This window comes from Heterocephalus glaber, unplaced genomic scaffold (genome assembly GCF_053883595.1).
Source record: "Heterocephalus glaber isolate CG9 unplaced genomic scaffold, H.glaber_assembly_v1.0 deba00001546, whole genome shotgun sequence".
Lineage (NCBI taxonomy): Eukaryota > Metazoa > Chordata > Mammalia > Rodentia > Bathyergidae > Heterocephalus > Heterocephalus glaber.
Genome location: NW_028258339.1, coordinates 3,222,876 through 3,240,692, shown reverse-complemented (window position 1 = coordinate 3,240,692; position 17,817 = coordinate 3,222,876). Strand labels below are relative to the sequence as shown.

The 17,817-nt window shown below is 47.0% G+C and overlaps 1 protein-coding gene across 2 annotated transcripts; it reads right to left on the bottom strand.

Moving 5' to 3' along the window:
- Positions 1-2,169: 2,169 nt before the first annotated feature.
- On the bottom strand, positions 2,170-10,716 carry Gpkow (G-patch domain and KOW motifs). Of its 2 annotated transcripts, XM_004871993.3 has the most exons (11): positions 10,511-10,716; positions 9,396-9,544; positions 9,172-9,296; positions 6,896-7,005; positions 5,201-5,414; positions 4,460-4,589; positions 3,605-3,731; positions 3,299-3,422; positions 3,140-3,209; positions 2,600-2,685; positions 2,170-2,501 (listed from the first exon to the last, which is right to left on the bottom strand). In XM_004871993.3, exons 1-11 carry the CDS (start codon positions 10,684-10,686, stop codon positions 2,367-2,369), a joined length of 1,446 nt encoding a protein of 481 aa, XP_004872050.1. In that variant the 5' UTR covers positions 10,687-10,716; the 3' UTR covers positions 2,170-2,366. The 2 variants fall into 2 exon arrangements, with proteins under 2 accessions (XP_004872050.1, XP_021105645.1); XM_021249986.2 differs by lacking the exons at positions 9,172-9,296; positions 9,396-9,544 and having other exon boundaries at positions 5,201-5,433.
- Between the last annotated feature and the right edge of the window lie 7,101 nt (positions 10,717-17,817).

Below are 17,817 nucleotides of genomic sequence, written 5' to 3'. Positions count from 1 at the left end.
AAAACCAGGCATTGTGGCACATGTCTAACCCCAGTATTCTGAGAAGCTGAAGCAGGAAGATCACAAATTTGAGCCCAGCCCGGGATAACTTAAGTGACTTCACAAGACTGTTTCAAAATAAAAAATTAAATTAAAAAAAAAAAGCTGGGAATTTAGTTCAGTGCAAAGGCCCTGGGTTCAATTCCCAGGGCCATAAACACAACAAAGCAAAACATCCTGGGATTCTAGAGGAGGGTGTGCACTCCAATGAGGATCAGAACACAGGAGGGACTGGGAGGCAGGCTCTGTTCCCCACTGTCTGCCCTAGCAACTCTGGCCAATCTTCACACATCAATTCTGGAATTAAGTAGGGATGACAAATTAAACTGGTCTGTGACAACTGAAACTCACATTGTGGTAATTATATGAGGGTTTTTTTTTTATTGAGATAGGGTCTCACTCTGTAGGCCAAGTTGTCCTTAAACTTGTGATCCTCCTGCCTCAGCCTTCCAAGTCCTAGGATTATAGGCATGTGCCACCACACCCAGCTGTTTTTTTGAGGCAGGGTCTCACTCAGTAATTCAGGCTGACCTTGAACTATGTAGCATAGGCTGGCCTCAAACTTGCCTCCTGCTTCAGCCTTCCGTGTGGTGGGATCACAGGTGTGCAGCACCACACCCGGCTTGCAATTTGCCCTTCTTAAAAATTGTTTCTTGTGGTGCTGGAGATGGGATTCAGGGCCTTGCAAATGCTAGGCAAGTGCTCTACCACTGAGCTGCACTGCCAACCTGATTTAACCTTTATTATATTATCCTATTCTAGGGTGTCTGACTTGTGTGTGCCGTGTTTTGACTTATGCAGTATTTTTACCAATGGCCTAGATCTAAGTCAAATACCAGTTATTAGCCCGGTGTATAATCTCACCACTCGGGAGGGCTCAGGCAGGAGGACTGAGTTTGAGGCCAGCCTGGGCTACATAGTGAAACCCTCTCTCCAAAAATCAACAAACAAAACAAAACACCAGTTATATGAATAATTTCACGACCCTGGATACTTTAGAAAAAATTATATATAAAGCTCTGGTCCCACATGGTGGCACATGCCTGTAATCCTAGTACTCAGTAGGCTGAGGCAGGAGGATCACTGAGTTCGAGGCCAGCCTGAACTAGTCAGACCGTCTCAAATAACAACAACAAAAAAGTATCCCCAACTCTCATTATCCTTGATTTTTTGGGGGGGAGTTTAATTTTAAATTTAGCAATACCTCAGGCCTGAAACAATCCTGGAACCCCCTTCAGGATCATCATTTCTCTTCAATCATAGAGGCTCTGAGAACCTGAGAAACTGGGTCTAGAAGGTTGCCTCTTATATGTCTCAGGGCTGGGTACAATCTGGAGAACCTGAGCATCAGCTCTTGTTTAGAATTGGGCATCTCTCTTCCCTGCAAATGTTTTAAAGCACCAAACTGCTTTCCAACATCCCCAACAGCTCAATGGATTGGGTTTGCAGAAGACAACTCCTAAAAAGGGGATTGCCTGGCAGAGTGCTAAGAAAAATAATTTGTTTCACAGATGTTTATAAGGTGACATTTTAATAAAAAATATAAGCTACTTAGAAACCTAGAGTGAGTTTTGTGCCCTATAAGGCCCTTTTCCCCCCATGATTTTTTTTGAGACAGGGTTGCACTATGTAGTCCAGGCTGGCCTTGAACTCACTGTGTAACCCAGGCTGACCTCAAACTGTGGCAATCCTCCTGCCTCAGCCTCCCGAGTGTTGGAATTACAGGGGTGTGCTACCATGCCTGGCTCCCTTGTTGATTTTTGTGATAGGTTTGGGGTTGCAGTTTGGGAACTCAGTCTCTAAAAGGTTTGCTGTCACTGGTCTAAAGGCAACCACAGTGCCTCCTAATAGCTCCTCTCCAAGGACCAAGCCTTCAATACATGGGCCTCTGGGGACATTTAACAACTGAACCATGGCACCTGGGGAGCTATTTGGAGATGTGGTGTTCAGATTCCATGGTGTCTGCTCAGGGGCACATTTCATTCCCAGTTGTTTGTTAAGAGCGAGCTTCCGATAGAGTGGGGCATTTAACCTGTCTGTGGCTTGAGCAGGGAGGGGAGGCCGACAAATGAAACAGTTCTTGCCTCAGTTGGCTTGGCTTCCATCTTAAGGCACAGCTCAGCACACCACTTATGCATTTTTTCTTCTACTGAATACTTCAAACGGTTTTTATTATACACTCAATTCTAGTAAACACTGGATTTGGTTCTAGTCTCCTTCTGATCCATTCATCCATCCACCCTGTCCTGCACTGCAGGACTAAGCACTTGTCTTCTCTTAGGTGGTATGGAACTGGCAAGGGCCTGCAGGGTGGCAGTGTCCCACAGTCAGTCTTCATCCGAGTCACTGGGGCCCATGTACTGGCAGATGGCGTCATAGTGAAGCTCCACCAACTGATTCTCTCTCCGCAGCTGCACCAAAGCCTGGCTCCGGGCTCTGTCCTGGCCCAGCAGATGGCCCACCTGGAGCAGGGGTGGGGCGGAGTCAGCCAGGCCACCCCGTACCCTGGGACATTGCTTGAGTGACCCCCCAAGCCTCCACTTCCAGAAGTGAGACTCACCCTTCCAGCCTGTGGCCCCAGCACCACCATCACGCGATCACCCTCAACCTTGGGAACCAGGGTCTCCAGCATGTCTTCCCTCAGGCCTGTGGATGAGGGAAGAGAGTGAGGCCCATAGCAGAGTGCCCAGCCCAAGCCTGTGGGAAGGGCCTCTGGCATATTCCCTAGAGCCACCCTCACACTGGTGACAGATAGAGTCCGACCACACCAACTTCAGGGCGCAGAAGCCTAGGACACAGTGCACAGAAAGAACAGCACTCCAGGGAGCGCTTCTATGCGGGCCCCACCCCACCCCAGAAGCTCCTCACACTCTCATCAGGCACCAGTCACTTCGGAGAGAAGTCACTTCCACACTAATCTGACAGATGGCATTGCTCCCATGAAGTGTCTAACGGTTCTGCACCAGGTTGTTGGGCCTTGCAGAGAAATTGAACTCTGCCCAACCTCCCAGCCTTGCCCAGGCCAGGCTCCTGGCCTCAGACACCCTTCTCCATCAGCTGGTGAGATGACAGCAAACCAGCTGCCATGGCTCAGGCTCACCTTCCAGGACCTGGCCTTCATCTGTCCGGCACACACACGTGTCTCGGCTCAGGACATCTTCAATTGTCATCTGGAGGGACAGGTGAGGAGCATGAGAGGATAGAGGGTCAGAGGCCCAATCCCTAGGTGTGGTAGGCCCCTCAGGCTGCGGGTTCACACCTTGGTGTTGTAATACTGGCCGCCCTTGTGCAACTTGTCCACAAAGCGCACGCGCAGGTCCCTGTGCAGCCAGTGCTGACTCCTGGTGACTGCTTTCTCACTCTTGGCCACAGGCCTATCCTGTCTGGAGAGGGCACCAACACCAGGCTCAGCACTTTAGCACACACATTTTCTGGCTGTCCTACCTTTGCCTATGCTGTGAAGTCCACCCAGATTTGTTCCTAGTTCCTTCTGTTCCTCATCCCTCCTCTGGGAGCCTCTCCACGCCCCCACCTTCTTTCCCATCCCAGAGGCCCAGGGTCCCACCGGTCTGGAGGGTGTTTCCGCTTCCTCCCTGAGTCTTTCTGCCGGCCGTGGAGGTCTTCACTCTGGAGGGCCTTTTGTGATGAAGATGCACCACTGTGTTGCCCCGAGGAAGTTCTGTTCACCTGGCCTGTTCCAGGGGTTCAGGAAGAGTAGGTAAAGAGCCTCAGTGTCTCACTGCCCCTACTTTCCAAGGCTACAGCTCAGCCTAGTCCATCTCCCACCTGCCAATGTGCCCCTTCTCATCTTTTCGCCTTTGTCAGGGCTATGAGAATGCCTCTCCCCTTCCTTTCCACTGTTGCGGGTCCCTTCAGGACACCTCTCCCAGCTACACAGCCTACTGTACACCACAAAGCCTGGTGAGCTTTCTGCACCCAGCTGCCCAGAACTTTTCCTACTGCCATGCCTTTACCTGGGCTATGCTGCCCGCCACCTCCTCACCCACCACTTGGGTCTTACTCCCTTGAAAAAGGAAGGCCGTCACCCCAAAGAGACAAAGACCTCCTGGGGAAATGAACTGCTTTCCATACCTGATTCTTTCCCTTAGAAAAAGGCTAAAGACCCAAGGGTATAGATTAGCCTTTCTTTAGTCAAACTGAATAAACTGGATAAACTGGGCTAGGCATGGTTTGGTAGAGCACCCATTTAGCATGTGCAAGGCCCTGGCTTCCATCCTCAGCACTGCCAAACAGACAAAAAACCTGAATAAACTTCTCATGGCCCTTCTCACCTCCTGACTGTGTCTAGAAGTCACATTTGCCAGCAGCCCCTCGCCCCTGCCCCTGCAGATAGAAAACCACCCTGAGACAGCCCCTCAATGCTTCCCCAACTTCCAAGCTGTGTAAGAGGCTCACTCACCAGGATGCAAGTTCTTGTCAAACTCCTGCTGGGACACAGGTTGCAGACAGTACTCGCTAACAGTCACCATGCGACTGCCCACTGCTAGACGAACCATGACTCGCACATTGTCGGGATCAAGGCCTTCCACCTGAGTGGGGAAGGGGACAGCAGGAGGGGCTTGAGAGGACTCCACCACATTTCTAGAACCAAGCTGTTCACCCTTTACCTCCAACAGGGCTGACCTCTGTGTATCTCTCCAATCAGACTGTGACCCCTAAAAAGTGGGACTTGGCCTGGTTCCCAAGTCTCCCTCAGTAGACTGTGGGGTTCAGACATCCTTTGAGCATGTATGCATGCATTTATTTATTTTAGTTTTTTGAGACAGGGTCTCACTATGTTGTTCAGGATGGCCTTGAACTAGTAGTGATCCTCCTGCCTCAGTCTACTGAATGCCTTTGATCATTTAATCCTTGGGGACCTTGTGACATATGGCATTCTCTCACTTTTGAGTCTGAACTGAGACTCAGAAAGGCCCAGCCAGTGGTCTTAGGTTACCTAGTGAGGCAATGAGCCAGGCAGGTCTGAATGACAAAGACTCATAGACTTTCAAACCCAATTCTTCCTCTATTTGGCCCTCAAGTCAATCTTCCCATTGTGTATTTGAGGCTCCAGGAATAACTTTTTTGCAATGCTGGGGATGTAACCAGAGTTGAGTGCATGCTATATCCTCAGCCCTCCAGGGACATTTTGGTTCCTTACCTTCCCGTAGAGGCCACGGTGAGGGCCAGAAAGGACCACCACAGCTCCTCCAGGAACCAGCCCTTGCAGCTGGTCTTCCTTATCCTTCTCTTGCTCCCCATCTGGCCTTGGTGGGCAGCAGGAGCCACTGGAGGCTGAGGCCTGGGCCTTGGTCAGGTTGGCACCCAGCCCTAGCCCCTTGGGCCTCAGCGAGTTTACACGGGGCTTCACCACTCTGCAGAAAGGAACACAGGCTTTCGGGGGGTATAACAGTCTCCAATGCCTAATTCCCTCCCCGTGCTCCAAACCCACCCCATCAGTATTTTCAAGGAGGCCCCTTTCAATCTCATATTACGGTATTTTCTGCAATCCTGGGGATGGAACCCAGGGCCTTGCACATGGTAGGCAAGTGCTCTACCACTGAGCTACACGTCCAGCCCCAGTGAGCGGCTGCACATACTACAGTAGGGTCTAAGTGAGTTCTCTATAACCAAATAGTACATTAACAGTTCTTCAGGAAAAATCATATGAATATACACACCAAGTAGGGGAAACGGATTATAGGACTTTTTTGTGTGTGGTTTTTTATGAGATATGGTCTCACCATGTACTTCAGTCTGGCCTCAAACAGGTGGTGATCCTCCTGCCTCAGCCTCCCAAGTGCTGGGATTATAGACATGTGCCACCACGCCTGGCAAGATTATAGAATTTTCAGGGCCGGGGATTTGGCTCAGTGGTTTCACCGCCTGCTGCGCAAGTGCAAGGACCCAAGTTTGATCCCCGGTACCAAAAAAAAAAATTATAGAATTTTTTTTTAAGATTACAGAATTCTTTTTTTTGGTACCAGGGATGGAACTCAGGACCCTGCACTTGTGAAGAAAGCAGGGGCACCACTGAGCTAAATCCCCGGCCTGATTATAGAATTCTTAATCCCAATTCCAGTCATATGTGGCCACCAAATGATTTATGAAAAAAAATTTTTGTTTTCAGATTCTCTGGAGTTTGCATTTGCAAAGAAGGGATTATAAATCTGTGTGATGGCTGGGCATCATGGCGTACACCTGTAATCTCAGCACTTGGAAGGCTGAGGCAGGATGATCAGAAGTTCTATCCCATCCTGGGCTACACAGTGAGTTCAAGGCCAGCCTGAAATATAAAGTGAGACCCCGTTTTCAATGCAAACAAACAAAAGTCTGTGTGATAATAACGAATGTTTAATCTGTGTTTACTGTGCATGCTTCATGAATATAATTTTATTTAACTCTTACAATAGACCTGTGAAGTCAGCCCCATTTTTGTTTTGTTGTTTTGTTGAGACAGGGTCTCCTTATGCAGTTCAAGCTGGCCTTGAACTCACTATATAGCCCAAGGTGGCCTCGAACTCAGTGATCCTCCTGCCTCAGCCCCTGCCTGGAGTGCTGGGATCACAGGTGTGGGCCACCACACCCAGTGAAGTCAGCACTCTTACCTCTTTTTTCAGATATGGAAACTGATCTCCAGAGAGGCAAACTTTACATAAATGGGATCCTCTTAAGGAGTTTTGAAGGGAAACACCAGTCTGAAACCATAGTAAAAGAGACTATCCAACTGGTTAAGGCGATAAAGGTACACACCCCCTCCACCACCCCTGACCTGGATGGTGCTTGGTTGGTGGTAACCACAGGGGTCTTGATCACAGCCCATCTGTCTACCCCTTACCTATGCCCCAGAACTTACTGATTGAAAGTTCGGCCAATGCCCTCGCCAGGTTTCCAGCCCATGCCCCGAAGCATGGCCAGCCCGTAGGCCTCCACAGGGACAGCCTCATAATCAGCCTCCTCTGGCACCTACAGGTAGACAAAGGAGGGTCAGGCCTTGCTGATTCCCAGCCCTCTGTCAGAAGTATGCCCGATGGGCCAGGGATTTGGCTCAGTGGTTCCACCACCTGCCTCGCAAGCACAAGGTCCCGAGTTCGATCCCTGGTACCAAAAAAAGAAGTATGCCCGATATCATCCATGGTGTGACCCTCTATCCTTCTGGCCCCTGGCTAATCAGCTCAAGGGGGAGCTCTAATTTCCTCTCACCATGCCTTACTTTACTCCTCTACCTTCAGTCCTTCAGCAAATAGTTACAAAGCATCTGTTCTTTGGCAGGTACTGTTCTAGGGGCTGAGGATAAAGTAGTGAGCAAGAGACAAAAACCTTTGCCCATGTAAGGCTATGTTCAAATAAAGATACACAATAAACCAAATTTTGTAAATGGGATATATCAGGTGGTGATAAATTAAAAAATACAGTTGAAGCTAGGCATGGTGGTACACACCTGTAATCTGAGCACTCTTGGAGGCTGAGGCAGGAGGACTGTCAAGATCCAGCCCAGCCTGGGCAACTTAGCAAGACCTCATCACAGGCCAGGGATTTAGCTCAGTGGTTTGGCCGCCTGCTGCGCAAGTGCAAGAACCCGAGTTCGATCCCGGTACCCAAAAAAAAAAAAAAAGACCTCATCACAATGGGGGGTGGGGTGGGGATGTAGCTCAGTGTGAAGGCTCTGTGTTCAATCCTGATTACCATTTAAAAAAGAGAAGGAAAATAAAGCTAGGCATGGTGGTGTGCACCTGTAGTCCCAGCTACTGGGGAGGTTGAGGCAGGAGGATCACATGAGCCCAGGAGTTCTAGGACAGCCTGGCCTACATAGTGAGTTCAAGGCCAGTCTGAACTACATAGCAAGATCCTGTCTCAAAATCAAACAGGGCCCATGATTTAGCTCAGTGGTTCTGGTGCCTACCTCACAAGTGCAAGGTCCTCAGTTTGATCCCAGTACCAAAACAAACAAAATGAAAGAAAGCAGAACAGGTTGGGTGTGGTGATGCACACCTAATATCCCAGCATTCTGGGAGGCTGAGGCAGGCTGGCCTGAACTACATAGCAAGACCCCGTCTCAAAAAAAACAAAAACAAAAAACAAAACCGAAAAATAAAAAATATGTAAAATTGGCTAGGGATACAGCTCAGTATGAAGGCCTTGGGTTCAATCTCAGTACAAAAAAAGAAAGGACAGAAAGAAGAAAAAAGAGAGAGCATGACAGTTGAGGTCCCAAAGGGACACTGCAAAAATTTTTTGAAAAGATGAAAAGATGGGTCATTGAGTTTGAAATACAGACTTTGGTCATCTGCCTGGAGACACTCTTAGCTCTCGTGCTGTCACCTCCCATCATCATCCCTTCAATCCTTTACAGTCTCACTAGACACACACCGAGTTACCTCACTGAGCAGCACACATCACAGGGATCTGCTGTCCCTGTGCTGCTGCCTGGGCTATTGCTGCCATTCTGGATACTCACTGTGCTCGTCCCTTTCTCATTAAACCTTCCTATCTTCTGACCACTCTGACCTGAGTCTGTTATCATTTCTAGCCTGGGCTGCCGGACCCCTTTCTTCCACTTTTGCTCTTTGGTCCATTCTGCTCATACAGCCAAGGGATCCTGCTAAATCCTAAGACACAGCCCTTGACTGCACAGGGCCACCTTGGCTCTCACCTCACCTAAGAGTAAAAGCCAAAGTCCTCACCATGACCCATAGCCCCTCTGCCTTCATTTACTGTCTCTCGCATTCACTCATTTCACTCCAGCCACTTTGGTCTCCTCGGTGTTCCACCATTTCACTCCAGGCCAAAAAATAAATAAATAAATAAGTAAATAGGAAGAAAGGAAGGAAGGAAGGAAGGGAGGGAAGGAAAGACAAACCAACAAAAACCACTCCAGGCAGTGTGTACCCTTATGCCCTTTGCATTTCCTTGTTCACTTTGCTTTGCTTTTCAATCCATTCAGATACTCTGGGAATTCAAGTACTTTTTCCCACGTGCTGGTGTATAGTCATTAATGCTTCCAAAGAGGAGGGAAGGAGGAAGGGATAGATGGCAGGCCTCTCTGACAGACTTTCCCTACTGTGTGCAGGAAGGCAAGCCTGGCAGATGCCAGAGAGGCTGGAACAGGTGGGAGGCAAGGGGACAGCTCACTGTCTCAGCCCGGGGTTCGCTGTCTGCCCCTTCCCCACTGGGGGTGCATCCTTTCTGGATCATGGGGATAGCGAGCGTGGGGTCAACACCCGAGATCTCTCTCTCCTCCAGAGACTTCTTGGATTCTAAGGAACAACGAGAGGGAACAATGAGGTCCAATCCCATCCTTTCACATTCTTCCCCTTCTTCCTTCACTGGGGCAGGACAAATGGGAAATCACATACCCTCAATGAGCTCCTTCACGGCCTGGGACAGCACCCTATCTGCCAAGGCCTCTGTGGATGGCACAGGGGTCTGGACCAAGGGCTGCCTGCGACAGCCATTCTGGATCAACGGGATGACCAGTTCCTTGGGAGCTTCTAGGGGCTTGACACTGATGTGGACACAAGAGGGACAAGGTTAGGGGAGAAGAGTAGCAAGGGTCAGTAAGCTCTGAGCCACATCCTTCATTTGAAGAAAACACAAGAACCAAACTCACTCTCAGTCCTAGGGACCATACAGTCCATTCAGCAGTCTGGATTTCCTGTTATGTCTCTGATGGTACATTTTCCCCTTCTCCCATAAATATCAGCGTCTTCTAGGAATCATTCCTAGATCCTTGTGCACAGCGGTCCGCAAATCACCTTCAGCCCAGACTTTCCCCAGCTCGACTGGCCTTTTGGACGACTGATTCTCTCCTGGAAATACCCCCCCCACACACACACACCCCGAGGGCCGGCAGATTCCCCTTTACTAATTAAGCTGACGACAGACAGTCTCCCTCAACCTGAATCTGCTGCTCCAGCCGTTCTCCATAACAAGCCCCATCATTTCAGATGAGACAACAGCAGTCCTGTCATTCTCTTCTTTTTTCAGAAGACATACACCTGTGTCCCCATGTCCCAAAGGCTCTCCTCTCAAAGAATATATCCTCTCTGGGAGTCTGAGGGAGGTGGGTTGTCTTGAGTTCGAGGCCAGCCTGGGCTACCTAGTAAGTTCAAGGCCAGGCTGAACTACATAGTGAGACTGTCTCAAAAAAAGAAAAAAGAGGGCCGGGGATTTAGCTCAGCAGTTTCGCTGCCTGCTGCGCAAGTGCAAGGACCAGAGTTCGATTCCCGGTACCAAAAAAAAAAAAAAAAAAGAAAAAAGAAAAAGAAAAAATAATACCTCCTCTTCTCAATCCCCACAGCCATCAGGCCCAATTTCCCCGCTTCACCTACAAACTCCCGCCTCATCTCCATAAATCTCAGGTTGTTTCAGGCTTTCCAAGTTACTGTTACCCAGACAAACAACCCAAGATTCCACCCTCCCGTTTGAGCCCACCACACAACTCCAATGCGTGAAAGACCCGGGGCTTCACCTCAGGAGCTCCCTTCCTTCCACGGTCTTCAAGAAATCCTTCTCCTCTGGGGCCGACCCCGCTCCGTCTCCCGGATCCGCCAGCCGCCTCCGGACTGAGGTACGAGTGAAGCCGAATGAAATTGGGGCTGCAGAAGGGGCGACAGCCTTCGAAATCCGGCCTTCGGCGTCCGCCATCTTGCCCCCGTTCCCAGGCTGGCGCGCTGCCTGATGGGAAGTTTAGTTTGCGCTCTGGTAGGTAAGGGCCCGCCAAGGAGCATGAGTACTACCTTTCCCATAAGACACTGTGGAATAGTCAGAGGCAGAGCGACAAGGGACCGTGGGAACAATGGTCGTCATTTTATTTTATTTATTTTTTGGTGCCAATTTAAAATACTTTTATTGAAGACATTGCATTTCCACTTATAATACAATGCTTATAAAGTGCAATGTTATCTTTTCCCTGTGCACATGTTCCATGTTCAAGTATTGAGAATGCCCAGTACTTTACTGTAGCAGTTAAACTTTTAACAAATGTCACAGAATTTTCTACAAATTTAGGTCCTTCAATGATTTATTGTGTGGAAAAATGCGAAATCTATACTTAGGGTTGGCTTAATCAACCTCTTCAATGGTAGGCCCTGAGGAAGCACCACCAGAACCAGGAGCTCCCCTACCAGGGAAGCCCCCAGGCATTCCTCCAGACACGCTACTGCACTCCGGTACAGCTTGGTAATGATGGGATTGCAGACTTTCTCCAGCTCCTTCTGTTGATGTTCAAATTCTTCCTTCTCTGCAGTCTGATTCTTATCCAGCCAGTTGATGATTTCATTACACTTATCAAGAATCTTCTGTTTATCTTCATCATTGATCTTGCTCTGCAGTTTCTCATCTTCAACAGTTGCTTTCATATTGAAAGCATAGGGGTCGTTATTTTAAATGTGTGGGATGGGTGGCACCACGCATTGTGGGAAATATAGTTCTTTTTTTGTGGTACAGTACTGGGGATCCTCTTGTAGCCTCCTCAGTAGCTGGGATTACAGATGTGCACTGCCCTGCCCAGCTGGGAAATGTAGTTCCTTAGGTACCTGGTCATGGTGGAAGGTCAATTCATTCTTCCAAGGTATTTACTCCTTTGTGTTTTTATCAGTATTTATTGAGCACTTACAGTGTGCACCTTCCTATGCCCTGCTGATATAGGAGTGTAGATAAAGTCTGATCATTGAAGAAAAAAATCAGCTGGACATGGTGGAACACCCCTGTAATCCCAGCACTGGGGAGGCTAAGGCAGGAAGATCACTTCGAGTTTGAGGCCAGCCTGAATTACATAGCGAGACCCTGTCTCAAAAAAAAAAAAAAAAGGAAAAAAAAGCAACAATAGAGTACTTACTACTCTGTTATTAAGAAAAATAAATTTGTTTTGTTTTGTTTTGAGACAGGGTTTGGCTACATAGTTCAGGCTGGTCTTGAAGTCACTGTAGCCCAGGATGTCCTTGAACACACAGCAATCCTCCTACTTGACCCTTGCAAGTGCTGTATTACAGGCATGCACCACCATTGTGGGGTTTTTTGGTGTTTTGTTTTGTTGTACCAGGGATGGAACTCAGGACCTTGAGCTTTCGAGGCAAGTGCGGTGCCACTGAGCTAAATCCCTGGCCCTACATCACCATTTTTGTAGGAAAATGGATACACCTTGAGATCCTAATGTTAAGTGAAATAAATCAGACACACAAGCTTAACTATTGCATGATTTCTCTTACATGAGAAACCAAAGTATAAATAAGTTAAAGAGCAAAATAAAAGACCGATATTAGGAAACAGGAAGACAGATCTTTTGAAAATGGGAAGAGGAGCAAGAGATGGAGGGAGGGGGAACAGAAAGGAGGGGAATTCACTAAGGTGAATATGCAGAAGAGAGGTACTTAAACAATCAAGAGTAAGAATACTATAATTCTGCTACAAAATCATCCCAAGGAAATTTGTGCAATGATTTTTATAAAGATTCATCATTATTGTGCCAAAAGCTTGAATACTTTTTTTTTTTGAGACAGGGTCTTGTTATGTAGTTCAGACTGGCCTTGAACTCACTAGGTATCCCAGGCTGGCTTCGAACTCATGGCCAATCCTCTTGTCTCAAACTCCCTAGTACCGGGATTACAGATGTGCACCACCACTTGCAGCTTGAATACTTCTTTAATAATCAACAGAAGGGGATGGGATAAATGAATTTTAATAGCACACATGTTGGATGGAAGGAATATGCTAGAGCCTTTAAATGTGAGGCTATAAGTAAAATTAAATAAAATGGGGACGTAGTCTCAGTGTTTTGGAAAGTAGAATAGTTCAGTGGTTCAGAGAATGGTCTTTGGAACAGGAAGCCCACTGTTTGATCAATCTCACGGTCATGTTTTTTGTGGCTAGAGATGGGTCCTGGAATCTTAATTATGAAGCCACTGTGATTTTCAATATATTATAACAAAATTTTAAAGTTTTTATTTAGAAATAACTTTAGATTTAAGCACTGTAGAAATATCATGGATTTCTTTCTTTTTTCTTTTTTTTTTTGTGCTGGTACTGGGGATTGAAGCCTGTTCTGACCTACATCCCCAACCCTTTTTATTTATTTATTTATTTTTTTCATTTTTTTTGGTACTGGGGATCAAACCTTTTTAATTTTTTGAGGCAGGGCTTTACTAAATTTTCCAGGCTGGGGTCAAACTTTTGATCCTTTTGCCTCAGTCTCCCAGAGTCCTGGGATTACAAGTGTGTGTCACCATGCCTGCCTCCCTTAAACATTTTATATAACAATGGTATAAGTATCAAACTCAGGAAATGGGCCCGGGATTTAGCTCAGTGGTTCTACCGCCTGCCTCGCAAGCAAAAGGTCCTGAGTTTGATCCCCGGTACCAAAAAAACCCCCAAAAAACTCAGGAAATGAACATTGGTGTAATCGTGTTAACTGTAGACCATTTTCCCTTCCACGATTCAATCTAGGCTCTCATACACTGGAATATAATTATATGCCTACTTTGTCTTCTCCAGTCTGTGACAGTTATTCAGTCTTTTTCTGGCTTTCATGGCCTTTAATGCTTTTGGAAAGTTCAATTCTGTTATTTTGTAGAACATCCCTCAATCTGGGTTGTCTGATGATCTCTCTCTCTCTCTGTTTTTTTTGTTTGTTTTCTTTTTGATACCAGGGATAGAACTTGGGTCCTTGTGCTTGCAAGGCAAGTGGCAGAACCACTGAGCTAAATCCCCGGCCCTCTCTTTGTTTTCTTGAGACAGAGTTTTGCTATGGAGTCCAGGCTGGCCTTGAATTCACAGTGTAGCCCACTCTGGCCTCCAATTCGTGGTGATCTGCCTACCTCAGCCTCCTTAGTGCTGGAATTACAGGCTTGTGCCACCACATCTGGCTGTGCTCAGGACTGAACCCAGAGTATGTGCATGCTAGGTATGTGCTCTACCACCAAGTTATACTGGCAGCCTTGCTTTTTACTTGTCTTTTATTTTTCCTTAAGAGATGGTCCAGTCGGGTGTGGTGGTACACACCTATAATCCAAGTACTCTGGGAGGCTGAGAAGGATGGAGAGATTTAGAGATCTGGGCAATTAGAGATTTAGTGAGACTGTCTCCAATTAAAAAGAGATTGGGATGTAGCTCAGGATGAAGGACCTGGGTTCAGTCCCAGTACAGTACTGCAGAATGAAGGAATGAATGATGGGCATGGGAGAGAGATGGGGTCTTCCTATATTGCCTCTGCTGGCCTCAAGTCATCCTCCCTTAGCAGCCACTCCAGGAGCTAGGAATACATGTGTGAGCCATTGCATGAGGATTAGATGCGAAGAGTTTTCAATCCATTTTCCAGATGAGGGAACTGTGGCCCAGGGAGGCTGAGTTGGCCAAGGGCTCAAATAATAAATCCTAGAGATCATGTCTAGAGTTGCTAGTAATGGAAGAAAATGGACACTTTCATACACCATGGTAGGGGCACAGATTGAATCAATTTTTTTTTTTTTGGTACTGGGGATTGAACTCAGGACCTTGTACTTGCAAGGCAGGCGGTGGCACCACTGAGCTAAATCCCCGGCCCTTGTTTTATTTTTTGAGGCAGGGTCTCTCAATGTAGTTTAGGGTGGCCTTGAACTCACTATGTAGCTCAGGCTGGCTTTGAACTCGAAGATCCTCCTGCCTCAGCCTCCCAAATGCTGGGATTACAGGCATGCACCACCATGCTCAGCTGTGAACTTTTCCTAATCCAGTGACTGTACTCCTAAGAATGGCTCTGCTGGAAAGAATGGAAATTTTAGTATTTTTTTCAGCACTGGGCATAGAAACCAAGGTCTTGCACAAATAAAACAAGTGTTCTACCATTGAGCTACATTCCCAGCCATTATTCAGGATAGTTATGCAAAGGTATTTAGTTTAGAGTAGAAAAAATAATTATAAAACCAAGATATTTTCTTGGAACAAGTAATGTGGCGTCACTGGCAGCTGAGGCAGGTGGAGAGTTCTACGGTAAAGTAGGAGGAGGGATTCATTTAGGGATCGGAAGGAGCCTTGATCTGAACTACAAAGAGGGAAGTTGATGCTGGATGCTTCCAGCAGGACTGGCAGTGTGACATTGTGAGATCACTGCATAGCCATCAGCTTTGAAATTTGAAAACTATGGAGAAGATTCAAGAAAATGTCCAAAGAATTCTTCTAGAACCCTACAGCTGCTTAACTTCAGTTATCAGGTGAGCAAGTGAAAATGAAACTTTCACAGGCATTTAATCATTGGCTGAAAGTTCCAGAAGACAAGCTGCAGGTATTTAGACAATTTTTCCCCCAGTATTGAAATTGAAATCAGGGCTTTCACACTGAGATTATTATTGAAGTGACAGAAATGTTGCTTAATGGCAGTTTTTCTCATTGATGATATTGAGGACAATTCAAAACTCAATGTGGCCCCTTGTTGGTTTTGCTACTGTGTGGGGACCATGAACTGTTACCTCTCTGCCACCCTGCTTGGAGCCAGTCGATTATGGACTGAAACCTCTACAAACTGTAAGCCAAAATAAACCTTTCCTCCTTTAACTTTGAATGTTGGGTACTTTGTCTCAGTAATGAGAGAAAAGTGACTAAGACAGAAATTTGGTACCATAGAAGTGGAGTCGTTGCTGTGACATTATCTGGTCATGTTGTAAGACTGCATAACTCTGTAATCATAAAACTCCCCTAGCCCCACCTGTGATTGAATGTGAGTAAATAGATAAAGATGCTTCTTAGTTCCAGAACACTAGATAAGATCCCTATTAGTCATAATTATCCAACCCTTTGTTCCGGACACCACTATCTATAGACCAATCTACAAAGCATCTGCTGACTAACAGTACGTGTCAGGCTAATTAACATACAAATGTAAGACCACTAAACCTTTGTTCCTTCTTCTGTAAATTTCGCCTGTTAACTCCCCTGTAAGCCCCTATAAAAAGAGCCTCGGACTCTGGTCTACGCCTCTCTAAGCTACCTTGCTTTGGGAGTGCCGTCTGGCCGGACTAAGGTCTGTTTCACTTTCTAATTTGTCCGGTGTGTTCCTTCCTGGGTGTTCTTCGCTGCAGTCAGCTCCTTGGAGCATTTGGTAAGGCCTTTGATCTTACATTCTGGAGGCACCGCTGGGATCCCCGGGTGTGCTCCACTCCAGCTCCTTGGAGCATTTGGTAAGGCCTTTGGTCTTACATTCTGGAGGCACCGCTGGGATCCCTGGGTGTGCTTCACTATAGTCAGCTCCTCAGAGCTTTTGGTAAAGACAGCGGTCTTACATTGTGGCTCAAGAGTTGGCTTGTGGGAAGGAGGAGTGTTAGGAAAGGTTTAGAGATGCCAACTGAAGAAGAGCTGGAACACCTTAGGCTGTTCTGTATGGGAGATTCTGGTCAGAGCTCAGAAGACCAGAAAGCTGGAAAAGACCAGGCTTGGGAGGTTTCTGATGGGAAGAAGGACTGCATTGGCTACTAGACTCCAGACAATGTGTGTTATGTCTTGGCAGAAAGAATGTCCAAAGACTTTGCCTGAGACTGAGATTAGGGGTGGTGGACTAATCTTGCAGAAGAAATTTCAAGACAGCCTAATGTTGAGGCATGGCATGGCTACTGTTGGGGCTTTTAGTCAGATTTATGTTGAGAATCGGAGCAAAGAGCCCACCTGATGATTTAAAATGTTTTCAGTTTGGCCAAAAAGACTGCTCCAGTAAAGCTGTGGCCTGCAAAGATAGAGCAGAGGAGATCATGATTGCTGAGAAGGAATAGGAGAATAGAAAAAATGGCCTGAGGGCATCAGAAGAAGCATCAAGACTCCACACTTTCTAGCCTCAAAATTGCAAAAGTGAAAGACTTTGCTTTGAGAAGAGAGCCCCAGAGCACCATGTTCTGGAAGGGCAGCCTAGAGAATTTGTTCCTCAGAATTGGGTTCAGAGTGCTCAGTGATCCAGATGCTCAACCCTTACAGCCAAGAGAGAAGGAAGACTAGCTACTGCTCCAGCTGGCAGCAGACCTGGGCATCATCTATGTAGCACTACAAAATGGAAGAGTTGTGGGGTCAGGGAGGCTTCCACCCAGATTTCAGAAAAAGGCCTGGGAGGCCAGGCAGTGTGTTCCTGAGAAGGGCAATATGTGAAGCTATAAGTCAAAGGTGCAATGAAGACCCCAGAAGTTTAGAGAAGCCAGGAGCATGGATCATCTGAGAAAAACTGCAAGAAGGTGTCCATACCTTTTTTTTTTTTTTTGATACTGGGGATTGAACTTGAGTCCTTGTGCTTTCGAGGCAGGTGGCAGAACCACTGAGTTAAATCCCCAGCCCTCAAGAAGGGAGAAGAGCTGGCCCAAGAGAGAAGCCATGGGAGCTACAACCATCTGCAGTGCCATTGAGGTAGAGCCACCCAAGCCCTTTGGAGTTGACAGCTTGCCACAGATTGCAGGGAATGCTGTAAGTGGAACTGTGGGATTTAATATTTGCTCTGCTGGATTTTGGATTTACTTTGGTCCCATTCCTTTGTATCCTCCTGTTTGTATATTTTGGAATGGTAATGTCTGTCTTGTGCCATTGTGTGTACGTTGGAAGTGTTTAACTTTTTTTTTTTTTTGGTACCAGGGATCGAACTTGGGCTCCTGCACTTGCACAGCAGGCGGTGAAACTGCTGAGCTAAATCCCCGGCCCGTGTTTAACTTTCTTTTCATTTGTACAGGGGGTTGCAGCTAAGAGTTTGCCTTAAATCTCAGAGGAGACTTTGGTCTTGGACTTTTCAGCAAATGCTGAAACTTTTAGGACTTCGGCAACTCTTGGAGATGGACTAAA